The sequence below is a fragment of the Mustela erminea genome, chromosome X (assembly GCF_009829155.1).
Source record: "Mustela erminea isolate mMusErm1 chromosome X, mMusErm1.Pri, whole genome shotgun sequence".
Taxonomy (NCBI): Eukaryota; Metazoa; Chordata; class Mammalia; order Carnivora; family Mustelidae; genus Mustela; species Mustela erminea.
The window spans coordinates 109078320-109091689 of NC_045635.1; the positions used below are offsets into that span (position 1 = coordinate 109078320).

Sequence of the window (13370 nt, forward strand, 5' to 3'; positions counted from 1 at the left end):
ATTCCTAATTTTGTTGGTAATTTCCTTTTCTAAAGTGGGTGTATCAGGTGGTGATTACATTCTATGTTTTCTTCCCCTTCATTATCCTTGATGTGCCATTAAGGGTTATGATCATGATAACCCACTGAGGAAAGATTTTAAATTTTATTTAGTAACCATCCCATATTTTGGTTTCTTGGGGATGCTATGATTAGAGGTTTTAAAAAACACATTATATATATATTTTTTATTTATTTATTTGACAGACAGAGATCTAAAGTAGGCAGAGAGGCAGGGAGAGAGAGAGAGGAGGAAGCAGGCTCCCCACTGAGCAGAGAGGCCGATGCGGGGCTCGATCCCAGGACCCTGGGATCATGACCCAAGCTGAAGGCAGAAGCTTTAACCCACTGAGCCACCCAGGCGCCCCAAAACACATTATATTTTTACCACCACTGTCATCAGTGACTGTTAACAAAGGAACAAAGTGCTCAATGGCCAGTTAACTTTAGAAGACTTGCTGTGGGCTGGCTGAGATTAGGCTGAGATTGGGTTTTCACCCTGGTACTTGGTAATGGGATCTGTTGCGTTAGTTCTGACTTTGGTGGACATAGAAATTGCATAGAGAGTTTTTAAAAACTGCAGTAGGCCAAGGCATCTGTATTTTTAAGACCTACCTGAATTAATCCTGTTGTGTAGCTGGTCTTTTGGAAAGGGTCTTGGCAGTAGAGGTCCCTATACAACTTCTGGTATTAACTGTGGCAGGGAGCAACTTAGTTGATCTTTTTGTATCTCGATCTATTCAACTGAGATCAGAAGAATAATACTTGCTTGGGTAGCTTTGCAGATTATTGTGAAAAGATGAGACATGTAAAATACCTTATAAAAAACAAGCTGCAAAATTTTATAAAAATATTTTAAAAGTAAAAAATTTCTCCTAACCTAACACTGTAGTGTGGACTCTGGTGACAGTAGTGATTGCCTGCTCCTCAGTTTTCTAAGTGTTATGGTTTAGATACATAAAACCTTCCCAGTCTTTGAGATATTTGGCTCAGCTTTGATGCTCTTATTTTCCACATTTGATTTATAACTTCTTCTACATGCATCAGTCCTTTTTTCTTTTTGATGTTGAATTTGTGAAGTTTCCTATTCTAAAAAGAAACTGGACTTCAATAAGTTAAAATGCTATGTTAATTATGTTCATTTTTGGCATTGATTTGTATGAAGTTTTAATAGTGGAAAAAAACACAACTATATCAGGAAGCCTGAATGTGCTGTGGGAGATGTTTTTTGATCTATTAGTTGAAATGATTTGTTTGTCCATTGTCATGCTTTTACTCTAATCTAGGGCATTTTGTATTGGCTATTTTCTAAAATGGCCACAGGATCTATTTACTGACATGCCTTTGTCATTATATAATCTGTGTGTTGACGTTATGATTCTTGGCATTGTGCATAGCAGCTAATATAATTAAATGGTTTAATCATTTTTTCTGCTGTTTTAATGCTTTGTGATCATTATTAGAAACAGTACTTAGGTATGTTTTTACACTTATTTTGTGCAATGCAAGAAATAATTTCTACCACAATTGTCACATTTCCTCCACCACCAAGTAACAGTGGAGCAAGAAAATGTTCTTCCCAAACATTACTGCCAAGCTTTTTAGTACAGAAGTTTGACTTTCCCAGGGTTAACCAATTAACCATACCTTTACCGTAAAGTGGGTATGCTATAATGCTTACTTTAATTTATATTTGTTTTAGTGACATTTTTTAAAAAGACTCATAGAGATTCAAGCTGAGAGCACACAAGACTAAAATAAGATCTGTTTTCTTTGAGGTAAAAGTTGTGGATGGAGCGATATCTCAGAAAGTGTTTGAGGATGTTGTTTGCACCACAGTTTATTTTAAATGATTGCTGTAACAACCCATTTTAAATTATTAGGTAATCTCAAGGGAAGATGAGCTAGGAGCATGTAAGACTGAAAAGAGGGTTTGTTTTCTTTCAGGTGAAGGTTGTGGATGAACGGAGGTATCGGAAAGTGTTTGAAGATATTGTACGGATTATGGACAGGATGGAAAATGACTTCCTTCCTTCCTTAGAACTCAGCAGGAGGGAGGTGAGCAAAAATACATGGCTTCCCTATCTGCTGCCCATTGTGGTTAGTCTGGGGGAAGCCATGTTTGGTAGAGGATGCAACACAGCAAAGTGGTGAAAACCATGTGTGCTAGAGTCAAACTGCCTCCAGTGATTCAAGCACTATCATTTAGAGGCACTTGTGTAACTCTCTGAGAGCCACAGTTTTCTTTTCTTGTTGAAGGGGTGGTTGTGAGGATTACACGAGTTAACATGTGTGAAGCTCTTAAAACGGCTCCTGGCATGAAGTACGCCCTCAGATGTTAGCTGCTCTTATTTAATATTTCAGAGTTGCTGGCAAATTCGTATGTCAGGAACCAGGGCTTACTTTGTCATGGGATGGATGTCCTGACCCCAGGTTGGGTTACCCTCTTAGGTTCTCAGGAACCATTAGAGTAGCCTAGAGAAGGAGCAAGAGCTGTGTCATTCCTCCTCTGCTGGTGTGAATACTACAGGAAATGAGAGGGCATCATGTCCAGCTGGCTCAGCTGGTGAATGCATACAGCAGTTGCACACCTGGTTAATAATTACTTTATTCTTTATTCATATTCTCTATGGAATAATCCAACTGACATACTCCCCCTACTAGTGATGCATGTTTGTGTCTGTCTGTTATTCCCCAGTTTGTGTTTGAGAATGTGAAGTTTCGGCAACTACAAAAGGAGAAGTTCCAGATCAGCAACAATGGACAGGTTCCCTGCCATTTTTCTTTCATCCCTAAACTTAATGACAGCCAGTACTGCAAGCCATGGCTTCGGGCTGAACCTTTTGAGGGCTACTTGGAGCCAAGTGAGTTGTCCCTTTCCCATTGTCTCTGCTTGCAATGTACCATCTCCCCATGACTCCCATGCCTCCCTTTGTTTAACTTCTTGTTTTCTAACCACATGTCTCTTACCTTCACTGTCATTATACTGGGGAGACCTCTTTTGTGTGTCCAGTGTCTCCTCCATCACTTGGTGATTTTTTTAGAGGACACTACTCCTGTTGGTTCTCATCTCCCTTTTGCTCTTCCATCAGAAGTTTCTGTTACCATGTGTCATTTCTTTAATTTCAGATGAGACAGTGGACATTTCCCTTGATGTGTATGTCAGCAAAGATTCTGTGACCATCCTGAACTCAGGGGAAGATAAGATTGAAGATATTCTAGTCCTGCACCTGGATCGAGGCAAAGATTACTTCTTGACGATTAGTGGAAATTACCTCCCAAGTTGTTTTGGTACATCCTTAGAGGCTTTGTGCCGAATGAAAAGACCAATCCGAGAAGTTCCCGTCACCAAACTCATAGACTTGGTAAGAAACATTCTAAGAGCGTGGAACCTCCTCTAGATGTAATTTTCATAATACTTAAAGGATATCCTCATTGTCTCTGTGCTTTCTCTTTGGTCGGGGTTGGGGGAATTGTCAGGTGATAAATAAGAGCACTTTACTCTGGCACTACTTGCATTAGATTAAGCCTCAAAGGAAAGCAAAGAGAGCAATCAGTAATTGGCTCTCGTCAGGAATATAATGTGTAATACTAAGTTCACTGAATTAGATTAAAGGCTCCCTTCTCAAAGATCTAATGCTTATTTGTTATGCTCTTCCTACTCTAAGTCACTCTTGTATACATTAGCATGTATGCAACATACAGTAATTGGGGGCAGCAGTATTATCCTCATTAAACACATGAGAAAGCCGAGGCACAAAGACAAGAACTTGCCCAAAGTGGAATAAGTTAGTGACAAGTCTGTCCCCCAGACTTTTTGATTCCTAGTCTAGTAACTCCTCACTGTATCATCATATCTAATCCCAAACTTGGCTGCGTGTTGCAGCCCAGACCTATAAGTGAACTTCAGAGTACCTGCCTCAGAATCCCGCAGGGGTCCTTGAACAAGTACACATTCTCTCCCCACCCCCACTCACCTCTGGCAATAGAATCACAGTCACAGGGCGCAGGGCTTAGGAACCTGCATTTTATCAGCATTCTGAATGATTATAATGTGCCCTGGAGTTTGCGGCGTGTTTATTGGAACACACTTAACAAAGGGAAGGAGTAGGATTTCCCCTCCCTGATTCCAAGCTCTAGTATCAGTTTCCTTATGGAAGAAACGCTTATCTTCAGTAACATAAACTGATTTAGTAACAGGTTCATCCTATTAAGAACTTTTCTTCTAAATGGAAATGTTCCTGCACCTGAAGAGTGCAGACCTCTTTGGGCTATAAAAGCATACTTTTGGTCTTTTACCGAAGGAAATGAGGTGATGTGGCAGCCATACTTTATCATTTCTATTAGTAATCATGTTGATCCTTTCAGCCTCGCCAGAGCAGTGATTTTATCATCTAGCAAGGAGGGCCAGACCGGCGGGCAGGCTGCTGGCTTGTCTGAGTGTGATCTCTTCTGTTGCCATAGAATTGTTTTAGCTATGACTCAGATGGTAGATTAAAACACTTGAGTCCAGTCCCAGCATTCTTTCTTGGAATTATACTTGTTTCCCTAGAGCCCTCATGACTGGGTGTATTAACTCTGTTTGAGAGAGAACCATTTTCTTCAGAAATTCACATCCTTACATTCTGTTATTTCTTACAATACTTGTTTTCTCTTTTACCACTATATTCTGTCTTTCAAATTTAGTATTTCACCATTTAGGATATATTCCAAATGAAGTTTCTCCTTTTTTCCCTGCCCCCTTCCCTCCATCCCAAACACCATTTCCCAGCTTTCTTTTTCCCAACTTTTAATTATGAAAGTGACAAATATGCAGAAAAATGGAAAGAACAATACAGTGAACACTCACGTTCCTTATAGATGTAGATCTGTATTTTTTCTGCTGTACCATTTGAAATGAAGTAGTGATGTGTCACTTAACTGGTGAACATGTTAGCCTGCCTCTTAAGAAAAAAAAGACAATTTCTTTATAAGCACAATACCATTATTATGCCTAAGAAAACTAGCCACTCCACATTTCAGTTTCTCCAGTTGTCTCAAGAATTTTTTGGTAGCTTTTGAAGCCAGAATCTCATCTGGGTTCATAATACCTTTGGTGACGTCTCTGCAGTCTCTTTTATTTATCTTTTTAAAGATTTGATTGATTTATTTGAGAGAGTGAGAGCATGCACAAGTGGGGTAGGCGGGGGCAGAGGGAGAAGCAGACTCCCAGCTAAGCAGGGAACCCGACAGAGGCCTCCATCCCAGGACCCCCAGATCATGACCTGAGCTGAAGGCAGATTTTTTTTTAAGATTTTATTTATTTATTTGACAGACAGAGATCACAAGTAGGCAGAGAGGCAGGCAGAGACAGAGAGAGGGGGAAGCAGGCTCCCCACTGAGCAGAGAGCCTGCTGCGGTCTTGATCCAGCAGCATGATCCCTGGGATCATGACCTGAGCCGAAGGCAGAGGCTTTAACCCACCCAGGCACCCCAGATTGTTTATTTGTTTTTTTTTAATATTTATTTATTTGACACAGAGAGAGTGAGACAGGAAAAAAGGGAACACAAGCAGTGGTGCTGGTGGTGGTGGGGAGCAGGTTTCCCACTGAGCAGGAAGCCCGACCTGGGAGCATGACCTGAGCCTAAGGCAGACACAACAGCTGAGCCACCCAGGTGCCCCTGCAATCTCTTTTAGAGTAAAATAGTTCTCCCCTTTTGTTTCTTTAATGACATTGACTTTTTTAGAGTCCAGGACAGTTGCCCAGTCAAGGATCCACCATTTCCTAAATTTGTCTGTTTCCTCTCGGTAACTGTTTAAATTTAATCCTTTCATACTCTCTCCTTTCACTTTATTTCCTATAATCCGGAAACTAGTTTTATTTTTGGTCCAAGTTGGCAGTGTCATTAGGATACCCTTTATTGTAATTGTCCTGTTTTAAACAGAATGACTGGAAGGAGACTCAACTGCGTGAAAATGTTTTATTTTGTTTAAAATGTTACCAGGTAATTCATTGTTTGACCGTGAATAAGAAGTAGCCAGAATCTTTAGTGGAGCTAATGGGTCTGTAGGAAGCCCTTTTCCTGCACAAATAATTCAAGGTTTAAAAAAATAGAACCCTGTTAATTTTTTCATTATGAAATTTTGAGTTCTTTTTTTTATTTATTTTTTATTTTTTTTAAAAGATTTTATTTATTTATTTGACAGACAGAGATCACAAGCAGGCAGAGAGGCAGGCAGAGAGAGAGGAGGAAGCAGGCTCCCCACTGAGCAGAGAGCCCAATGCGGGGCTTGATCCCAGGACCCTGGGATCATGACCCGAGCCGAAGGCAGAGGCATCAACCCACTGAGCCACCCAGGCGCCCCGAAATTTTGAGATCTTATTAAATTGTATGTGTGTGGTCCCTGTTTATTCTTTTAATTTTGTAGAATACAGGGTTCCTTTTTAAAAGCTATTTATTTATTTATTTATTTATTTATTTATTTATTTATTTGTGGCAGTGGGGGCACACAAAGGAGAGAGAGAGAAGCCAACTCCCTGCTGAGTAGAAACCCGATGTGGGACTTGATCCCAGGACCCTGGGATCATGCATGACCTGAGCTGAAGGCAGAATATAGGGTTCTGATTTCTTTCCACAGCCTGTCACATTTCAGTATTATTAAATTCCTATATCTCATTGATGATAAAGTTGTCCATATTAGTGTAGGGCAATAAACAAGAAATCTAAAATTATCTGTACCCCATTTGTAATATCTTCCCACTTTGTTTTGACTTGATTTTGACCTTCTGCAATGCTTTCTTATGTTTGTTCGTATTTGTCCCAAGACCCAGAATGATATTTCAGATCCTGTGAGATGATGCTATTAACAATGATACATATTATCCTCTATTATATTATTTACTTTAAAATTTTGGTGAAACCAGAAATGAGTTCAGTGCCTACATCGACTTTCCATGTACTATTTCAGAAAGATTATTGTGCCACACCCTCTTCCTGCCAAATGTGGAGTGAAATAACTGGCACAAGTCCTTTTCATTCTTCTTGCCCTTCTCAATGACAGTGACTTTGCCACTACTAGTATAGTTGGAATTAGCACAAATGGCAAACAGAGGAGAATTTATTTGTAATTTTCTTTATTCTTTTCCAGAATAAAGATAGATTTTTTTCTGATTTATTAACTAACATATTAACTAGCTTGGAGTAATCAATATTTATTCATTACACATTGAATACAAAGTATTATGGAGTTTATGCGGGGACTGTAATTTAGTGGTGATGAAAGTTTGCTTATGTATACAATATGGCTAAATTCTAAATCGAAGTTAATAGGGAATTTGGTTAAAGGTAATCTAAACATTAACTGCCTTTACTAGCTGATGTCCAGTGTGTTTGGTAAATCAGTATTTTGAAAAGGCATTTAGAATGAGAGTTGTGGAGCTTATAATTTGTATTAATAGATTCCTGTGCCTGGGGCGCCTGGGTGGCTCAGTGGATTAGAGCCTCTGCCTTCGGCTCAGGTCATGATCCCAGGGTCCCAGGATTGAGCCCTGCATCGGGCTCTCTGCTCGTCGAGGAGCCTGCTTCCTTCCCTTCCTCTCTCTCTGCCTCCTCTCTGCCTACTTGTGTCTACTACTACTGTCTGTCCAATGGATTTTTGTGCCGTTTACTCAAGCCTTATATGCTATAAAAGCTTATTGATTAACCAGCTAATTTCTATGAAGATCAATGTCAGAACCAGCGTATTTTGGCTTTTTGAAAATTTGATTTATGTAACATTAACATAACTAGAAACAAATTAAGCACATAGTATAAAGTGGACTAGAAAAGTGATTTGGGGCTCATCATAGATGTATTTTGAGTCAAGTCCAAGTACTAAAGAAATATGTATTAATGTATTGGGTGAGCAGGTTCTTCCAGGTATAAGGGACATGATGAATAAACGTTAGAAGGTGAAAACAAAAAGACCATATATGAAAAATAGTAAGATTTCCCTGGGAAGAGTGAGGATTAAAGAAAAGAATATGTGAGGCTATTAGGGTGGTTTGAGAGCAGGGGATAGAGTCTCAAAGTCAACAGATGAGTTTGTGCTGGAGCCACAGGGCATCTACAACTATCAGAAGCCTTTTATGAGTAGTATGAGGTAATAAGTTGACATATTTTGAGGAATTGTCTGGTGTTGCTTATAGATTGGACTAATGGAGAGACCAGGTTTGAACTTACCAGGTCTGGTTAAAGGTGTTGCTGGTAGATACAGAGATAAGAAAGGTTGAAGGATGGGTGGACAGACTATATTTGCTTGGGGACATGTTTATTTGGAGAACTGTATCAAAGTTTGAAATAACAAGAATAACATCTTGGTAATTAATTTGTCCCTAGTGATCTTTTCACTAGGTATTTATTTCATCTTACTGATCCAACCACTCATTTCTTATCCTGTTAGGTATATGGTTTGTGTTACTTCTCTTTATAGTTTATAGGAACTGATCCTTTCTAGAACTTTGATATCCATTCACTTTTCTGCTTTTTATTTTTAAATTTGAATCTTCCTCTAAGTGACTCTTTTACATTATTTTAACTGCATTTGCTACTGGCAAAATTCCTCTATGGGTGAATGTTGGAGTGAATAATGATTTGCAATGCATTTGTAGCATGCCATGGTTGCCCCACTAGGGAATCCTGAATTAGGTTCCTTTTTTAAATGTGAGCAACACACAGCCTTTTGCAGAGAGTGGGCAGGTGAGTTGAACCAAGTGATTATCAGCAACCTTAGGACTACCTTAGGAGTGCGCTGTTTATGAGTGGAGGCTAAGTGGTGTTTCTATTTTCAGAATCAAGCCTAGTGTTAAGATAAATGTTATTTACATCCACTATATGCCTATAGCCAGAGAAGTAAATTCTCAGTGTAAATGTGCTGCTTTTCCACCAGTATCTAATCAAAGTCCTTTTGATTCTTCTTTCAGAATTTTCTCTTTAATCCATTCATTTAAAAAATATATTATTTTCCCATTGTTAAAATGTTTATTTCTTTTTGACCTACCTTGATAGCCTTTTAAGAATTCCCTTTGCCTTGGGACATCCAGGTAGCTCTGTTGGTTGAGCGGCTGCCTTCATCTTGATGCCAGGGTCCTGGGATCTAGTCCTGCATTGGGCTCCTTGCTCAGCAGGAGCCTGCTTCTTCCTCTGCCTGCTGCTCCCCCTGCTTGTGTGTTCTCTCTCACTCTGTCTTTAAAAAATAACAACAAAACCAATTCCCTTTGCCTCTATCACTACCCTTTCATTTTTCCTATTCAGGGCTGTCAGACTGATCTTCCTGTAATACAGCTTTGGGGCCTAGGACTTCCTTAAAGGTAGTCAGCAGCTTGATTATGCCTGCTAAATATCCATATTGCTTTACCTGTCATTCAAGTTCCCCCAAAGTCTGACTTCAACATTGCTTTTCATATTTATTTCCCACTACTTTTCTGAGCATCCCCCCATGCTTCCTGCAGAACAGATGACCGACTTTTCCCTACTTTTACCTTGGGATTTACCTTCTCTAACCCTGTGTTTATCTTTGCCTCTTCCACTTGTAGTGTCCCAACCCCATCTGCACTCTTTAAAATCCTATGAATCTTTTAAGGGCTAGTTAGGTCCCATCTCCATTGTAAAAAGTCCCCTGATTGCCCCATCTGAAAGCCATCTCCTTCCTTTGAACCCCTGTTTTGTTTGTTTTTCCTATTAACCATTTATTGAGAACCCATATTTGTGAATTATAACAGTATCAGGCTATAAATTCTGGGACTTCTTACCCCAACTCAATTGCAAACCCAAGTCAGGGACCATATCATTTTCTTCTGTGTAGCCTCATTTTTCATCCAACCCCCCGCCCCCACCAACACTCCCCAAAGACATGCGTTGCACTAGTAGATGGTCACTGCTTGAAGAAAACCTCTTTGAGGGCCTGAATTAACAGGTTAGTATATGAAAACTGCCTAGTTCTACTCATCATGTCATGTGGCATGTATTCATGGGAGGAAAAATAGAGAAGTCTATTAGGCAGGTTTTACAATTTCTTAATAAATAGTCTTAAATTTTTTAAAAAGGTTGTTCTCCGAAATTGTGTTAAATTGGATATTTGGCACTCAGAATTTAACTTTTAAATTAAAAAATATTGTAATTACAATACTATAAATATATTTTATGAAGCAATATTACTCTGATTATTTTTATCTCATATGTGGTATTTAGAAGTATAGGTAAACCTCTAAGAGCCTGTTTTATTATTTTTTTTTTGCTTTTATGTGTCTAGGTTTTTTTTTCTTTATTCTTCCCATCTTTTAAAAAATTTTTTATTTTTTTATAAGCATATAATACATTTTTATCCCCCGGGGTACAGGTATGTGAATCACCAGGTTTACACACTTCACAGCACTCACCATACAAGAGCCTGTTTAATTCATAATGTATCTAATAATACTAAAATATCTACCCACCATATCTATAACAGTCATTTGGGGGAAATGCACTTAACATTGCTATTTGGAACAGGGAACACATACTCTGCCACCTCCAGCCTCCTGCACATCTTTCATAGTGAGACCAGGACTTCTCCTTTTACTGTCAGACCTGAGAAATGTGTTTTATACTCAGGTTCCTGGTGGCCTATGGCAGAATTGGGAGGATTCCAGTTGGCAGTGGCTGGGAAGTGCTCATACACTGCACTACCACTGCCTTACCATGCCTGATTTTAGGCTGCCTCCTTGACCCTACAAAGGAGATATTATTCTCTCTGCTTTGGAGATGAGGAAACTGAGGCTTTACAAAGTTGAGTAACTTGCCTAATGTCTCTACAAAATTAATTGGGGGCAGAACAAAGATTTGAACCCAGGACTGTCTACCTCCAGTGCCAGTGCTCTCTCCGCTAACCATGGGGCTTTGTTTCTCACTGTCTTTTTCACAGCTTTCCCCTGCCTCTCTGCCTAGGAAGCAGCCAAATTGTACTTTCTGAGTTGTGTAGGAGACCGTGGTGGTAATGATTATAGAGTCCATCAGACCTGAGTTCTAATCCTGATACTGCCACTTAATACCTAGTAGTATGACCTTGGGCAATAATTGAACCTCTCAGAGCCTCAGCCTACTCATCTATAAAATGGAAATAATACCTACTTTGCACACTGTGCAGACTAAATGACACTGTACACGAGCACGTTAGGCAGTGCCCACTAAATGGAGGCAGTAGTTATTGTTGTAGTGCTGGTTACTGGATTGTAATAAGAGCACAAAAAGACAGAGACCATTAAAAAGGTGTCTTCTTCCCTTTCCTTTGCTTCTTTTTCGTCTTATACATTATAAGAAAACATGATAGGGGTTAATGATGGGTCTTCTGGTCCACAAAGTCTGAAATGAAATAAATTTACAATTCAGATGGGCCTCCATATTTGGGGATTCTCGGGTCCTTTGAAGAGGGGAGTAGGTCCGGGGCTAGGGAAAAGAGTGTGGAATACTGCTTAGGGGACCAACGAAGGTGAGAGGAATGGCAGTAGATAGGAGAGAAGCCGATTGTGTCCCTCTGAATGGCCACTGTTGGACTCACAGTCGTCCTTCATGTGGCATTAGGATGAGGTAAGAAGCTGCACTGTGTAGCAGCAGGGCCTGGCTCCAAGCAGCATGTGGAAAGGAGCCACCACTGGGCATTTGGCCAGGTCAGCTGGAAGCTGCCAAGGGACACAAAAGTCTAGGACTGCACATGTATGTTTCTTGAGTGATAATCTCAATAAACTGCATGAAAATTTAATATGTATAATACAGAACTTTTACATATGAGAACATGTTCCATTTTCAACAATAATGATTTATTTGAAAAATTTACAGCTTATGTTTAAAGTGTATGTATCTAGTAAGCTAGTGAGTTCTAATAATACTGATCTGTTTCTAATTCTGTAAATTAATTCAAATAATTTTCTGTCTGTCAATGACTTTCTTTTCCTGCTCTGCTCTCAGGAAGAAGACAGCTTCCTAGAAAAGGTAATGCAATCCATTGGTGGTTATGTGTTTCCTGTGCTTGATTAACAGTTAACTGTTGTCCCTAGAATTTGCCCCTAGTCTTTCCCATTTCAGAGTCCTCTGGCTCCATGAGAATCCACCAAAGTCCTACCAGCTGTCTTTAAGTGCGTCTGAAGCATAGAAAAGACTTTTGTTGCACTAGTAACCATTGAGACCCAGTACATAAAAGTAATAAGACTCAAATTCCAGATTTGTATGTTTAAAATGAGAAGTAACTAAAGAGCTGCCTTGATATATCTGAAAGTTCATGAGGTGGAGGAGGGCACTGCTTAGCTGTCCTCCATTTCCAGTGATAGTAAAACCAGAATTGGATTTCTGTTGCGTTAAGAATGGTTTGGAGTTAGTGACAATAATGGTTAATTACTAAAAGAATCCATAGGTGTATGGTTAAGAAACAGCACAGAATCCTCAAGCTTCACGAGATCATAAGGGATCATTTGGTCTAGTGCTCTGCCTTCGGATGGGTAAGGTGTTCTCTCCATTCTAATAGACAAGACAACCAAGGTCCAGGAAGGTTGAAACACTCACTGAAGTCCTACTGTTCCTGACATCAGGGGCTTGTTCCTGACATGTGGGGCAGAGGGGACTGGAACCCAGGTCTCCTGAATACCTAGTGAAGGAAGCTAGTAAAGCAGTCGTACAGTGCTGGGCCACCTCCCTTGTTTAGGCTGGAGGGTGTCTGGCTCCATACGGCCTATCGGGTAGAGAAACATGGGCTTGAAAAAACATTCTTAAAGCGCTGTCACATAGTATCTAATGTGATATCCCCATTTGGTGGAGTTCAATGCATTTTGATAATGGGGATGGTGTACTGTTTTCTGCCTTAGTTTTTAGCACTATGGTTTCAAACTGGGCTTATCAGGCACCACATGTGTCTCATTGAAAGAAAACAAAGTGTGCCTGATTTCCCTTTAAAAATGAGAATTCAGGATAATTTGTGGACTTTTGAGAAAGTATTGTTTCTTGTGCATGATCTTTCTCTAGACTTTAGAGACACAAATATGACATTTTATATTATCACATGAGTTTGAAAATGCATAGTGAATGATGTATATAACCTACTGACATTTTATTAACCTTTTTAAATTGCTAAGGATTGAGGCCGTTCTGCTTTCCAGCCCTTCCTTGTTAATAGCAGGCCATAATGTCTTTTCATCTCAGACAGTGAGATGAAATTGCCTTGTATTGCCTTAATGCCTTAGTACAAGAAAAGCGTCAGTTGGATGTCGAATTTTTTAAAAAGTACATGAATCAGTGCTGAATAACTTATATGTGATAAGTTTGGAGGCATATGTTAAATCTATACAT

At 39.6% G+C, this 13370-nt stretch overlaps 1 protein-coding gene across 4 annotated transcripts in view; it reads left to right on the plus strand.

Annotated features, from left to right (window-relative positions):
• Positions 1-13370, plus strand: part of OCRL (OCRL inositol polyphosphate-5-phosphatase) — a 62908-nt gene that overhangs the window by 42392 nt on the left and 7146 nt on the right. For 3 of the 4 annotated variants that reach the window (XM_032330527.1, XM_032330526.1, XM_032330525.1), the window contains 4 exons: positions 1986-2096; positions 2737-2902; positions 3168-3403; positions 12000-12023. In XM_032330527.1, coding sequence (XP_032186418.1) covers positions 1986-2096; positions 2737-2902; positions 3168-3403; positions 12000-12023 — 537 coding nt within the window. The remainder of the gene's footprint in view (positions 1-1985; positions 2097-2736; positions 2903-3167; positions 3404-11999; positions 12024-13370) is intronic. The other variant, XM_032330524.1, reaches the window with a different exon arrangement.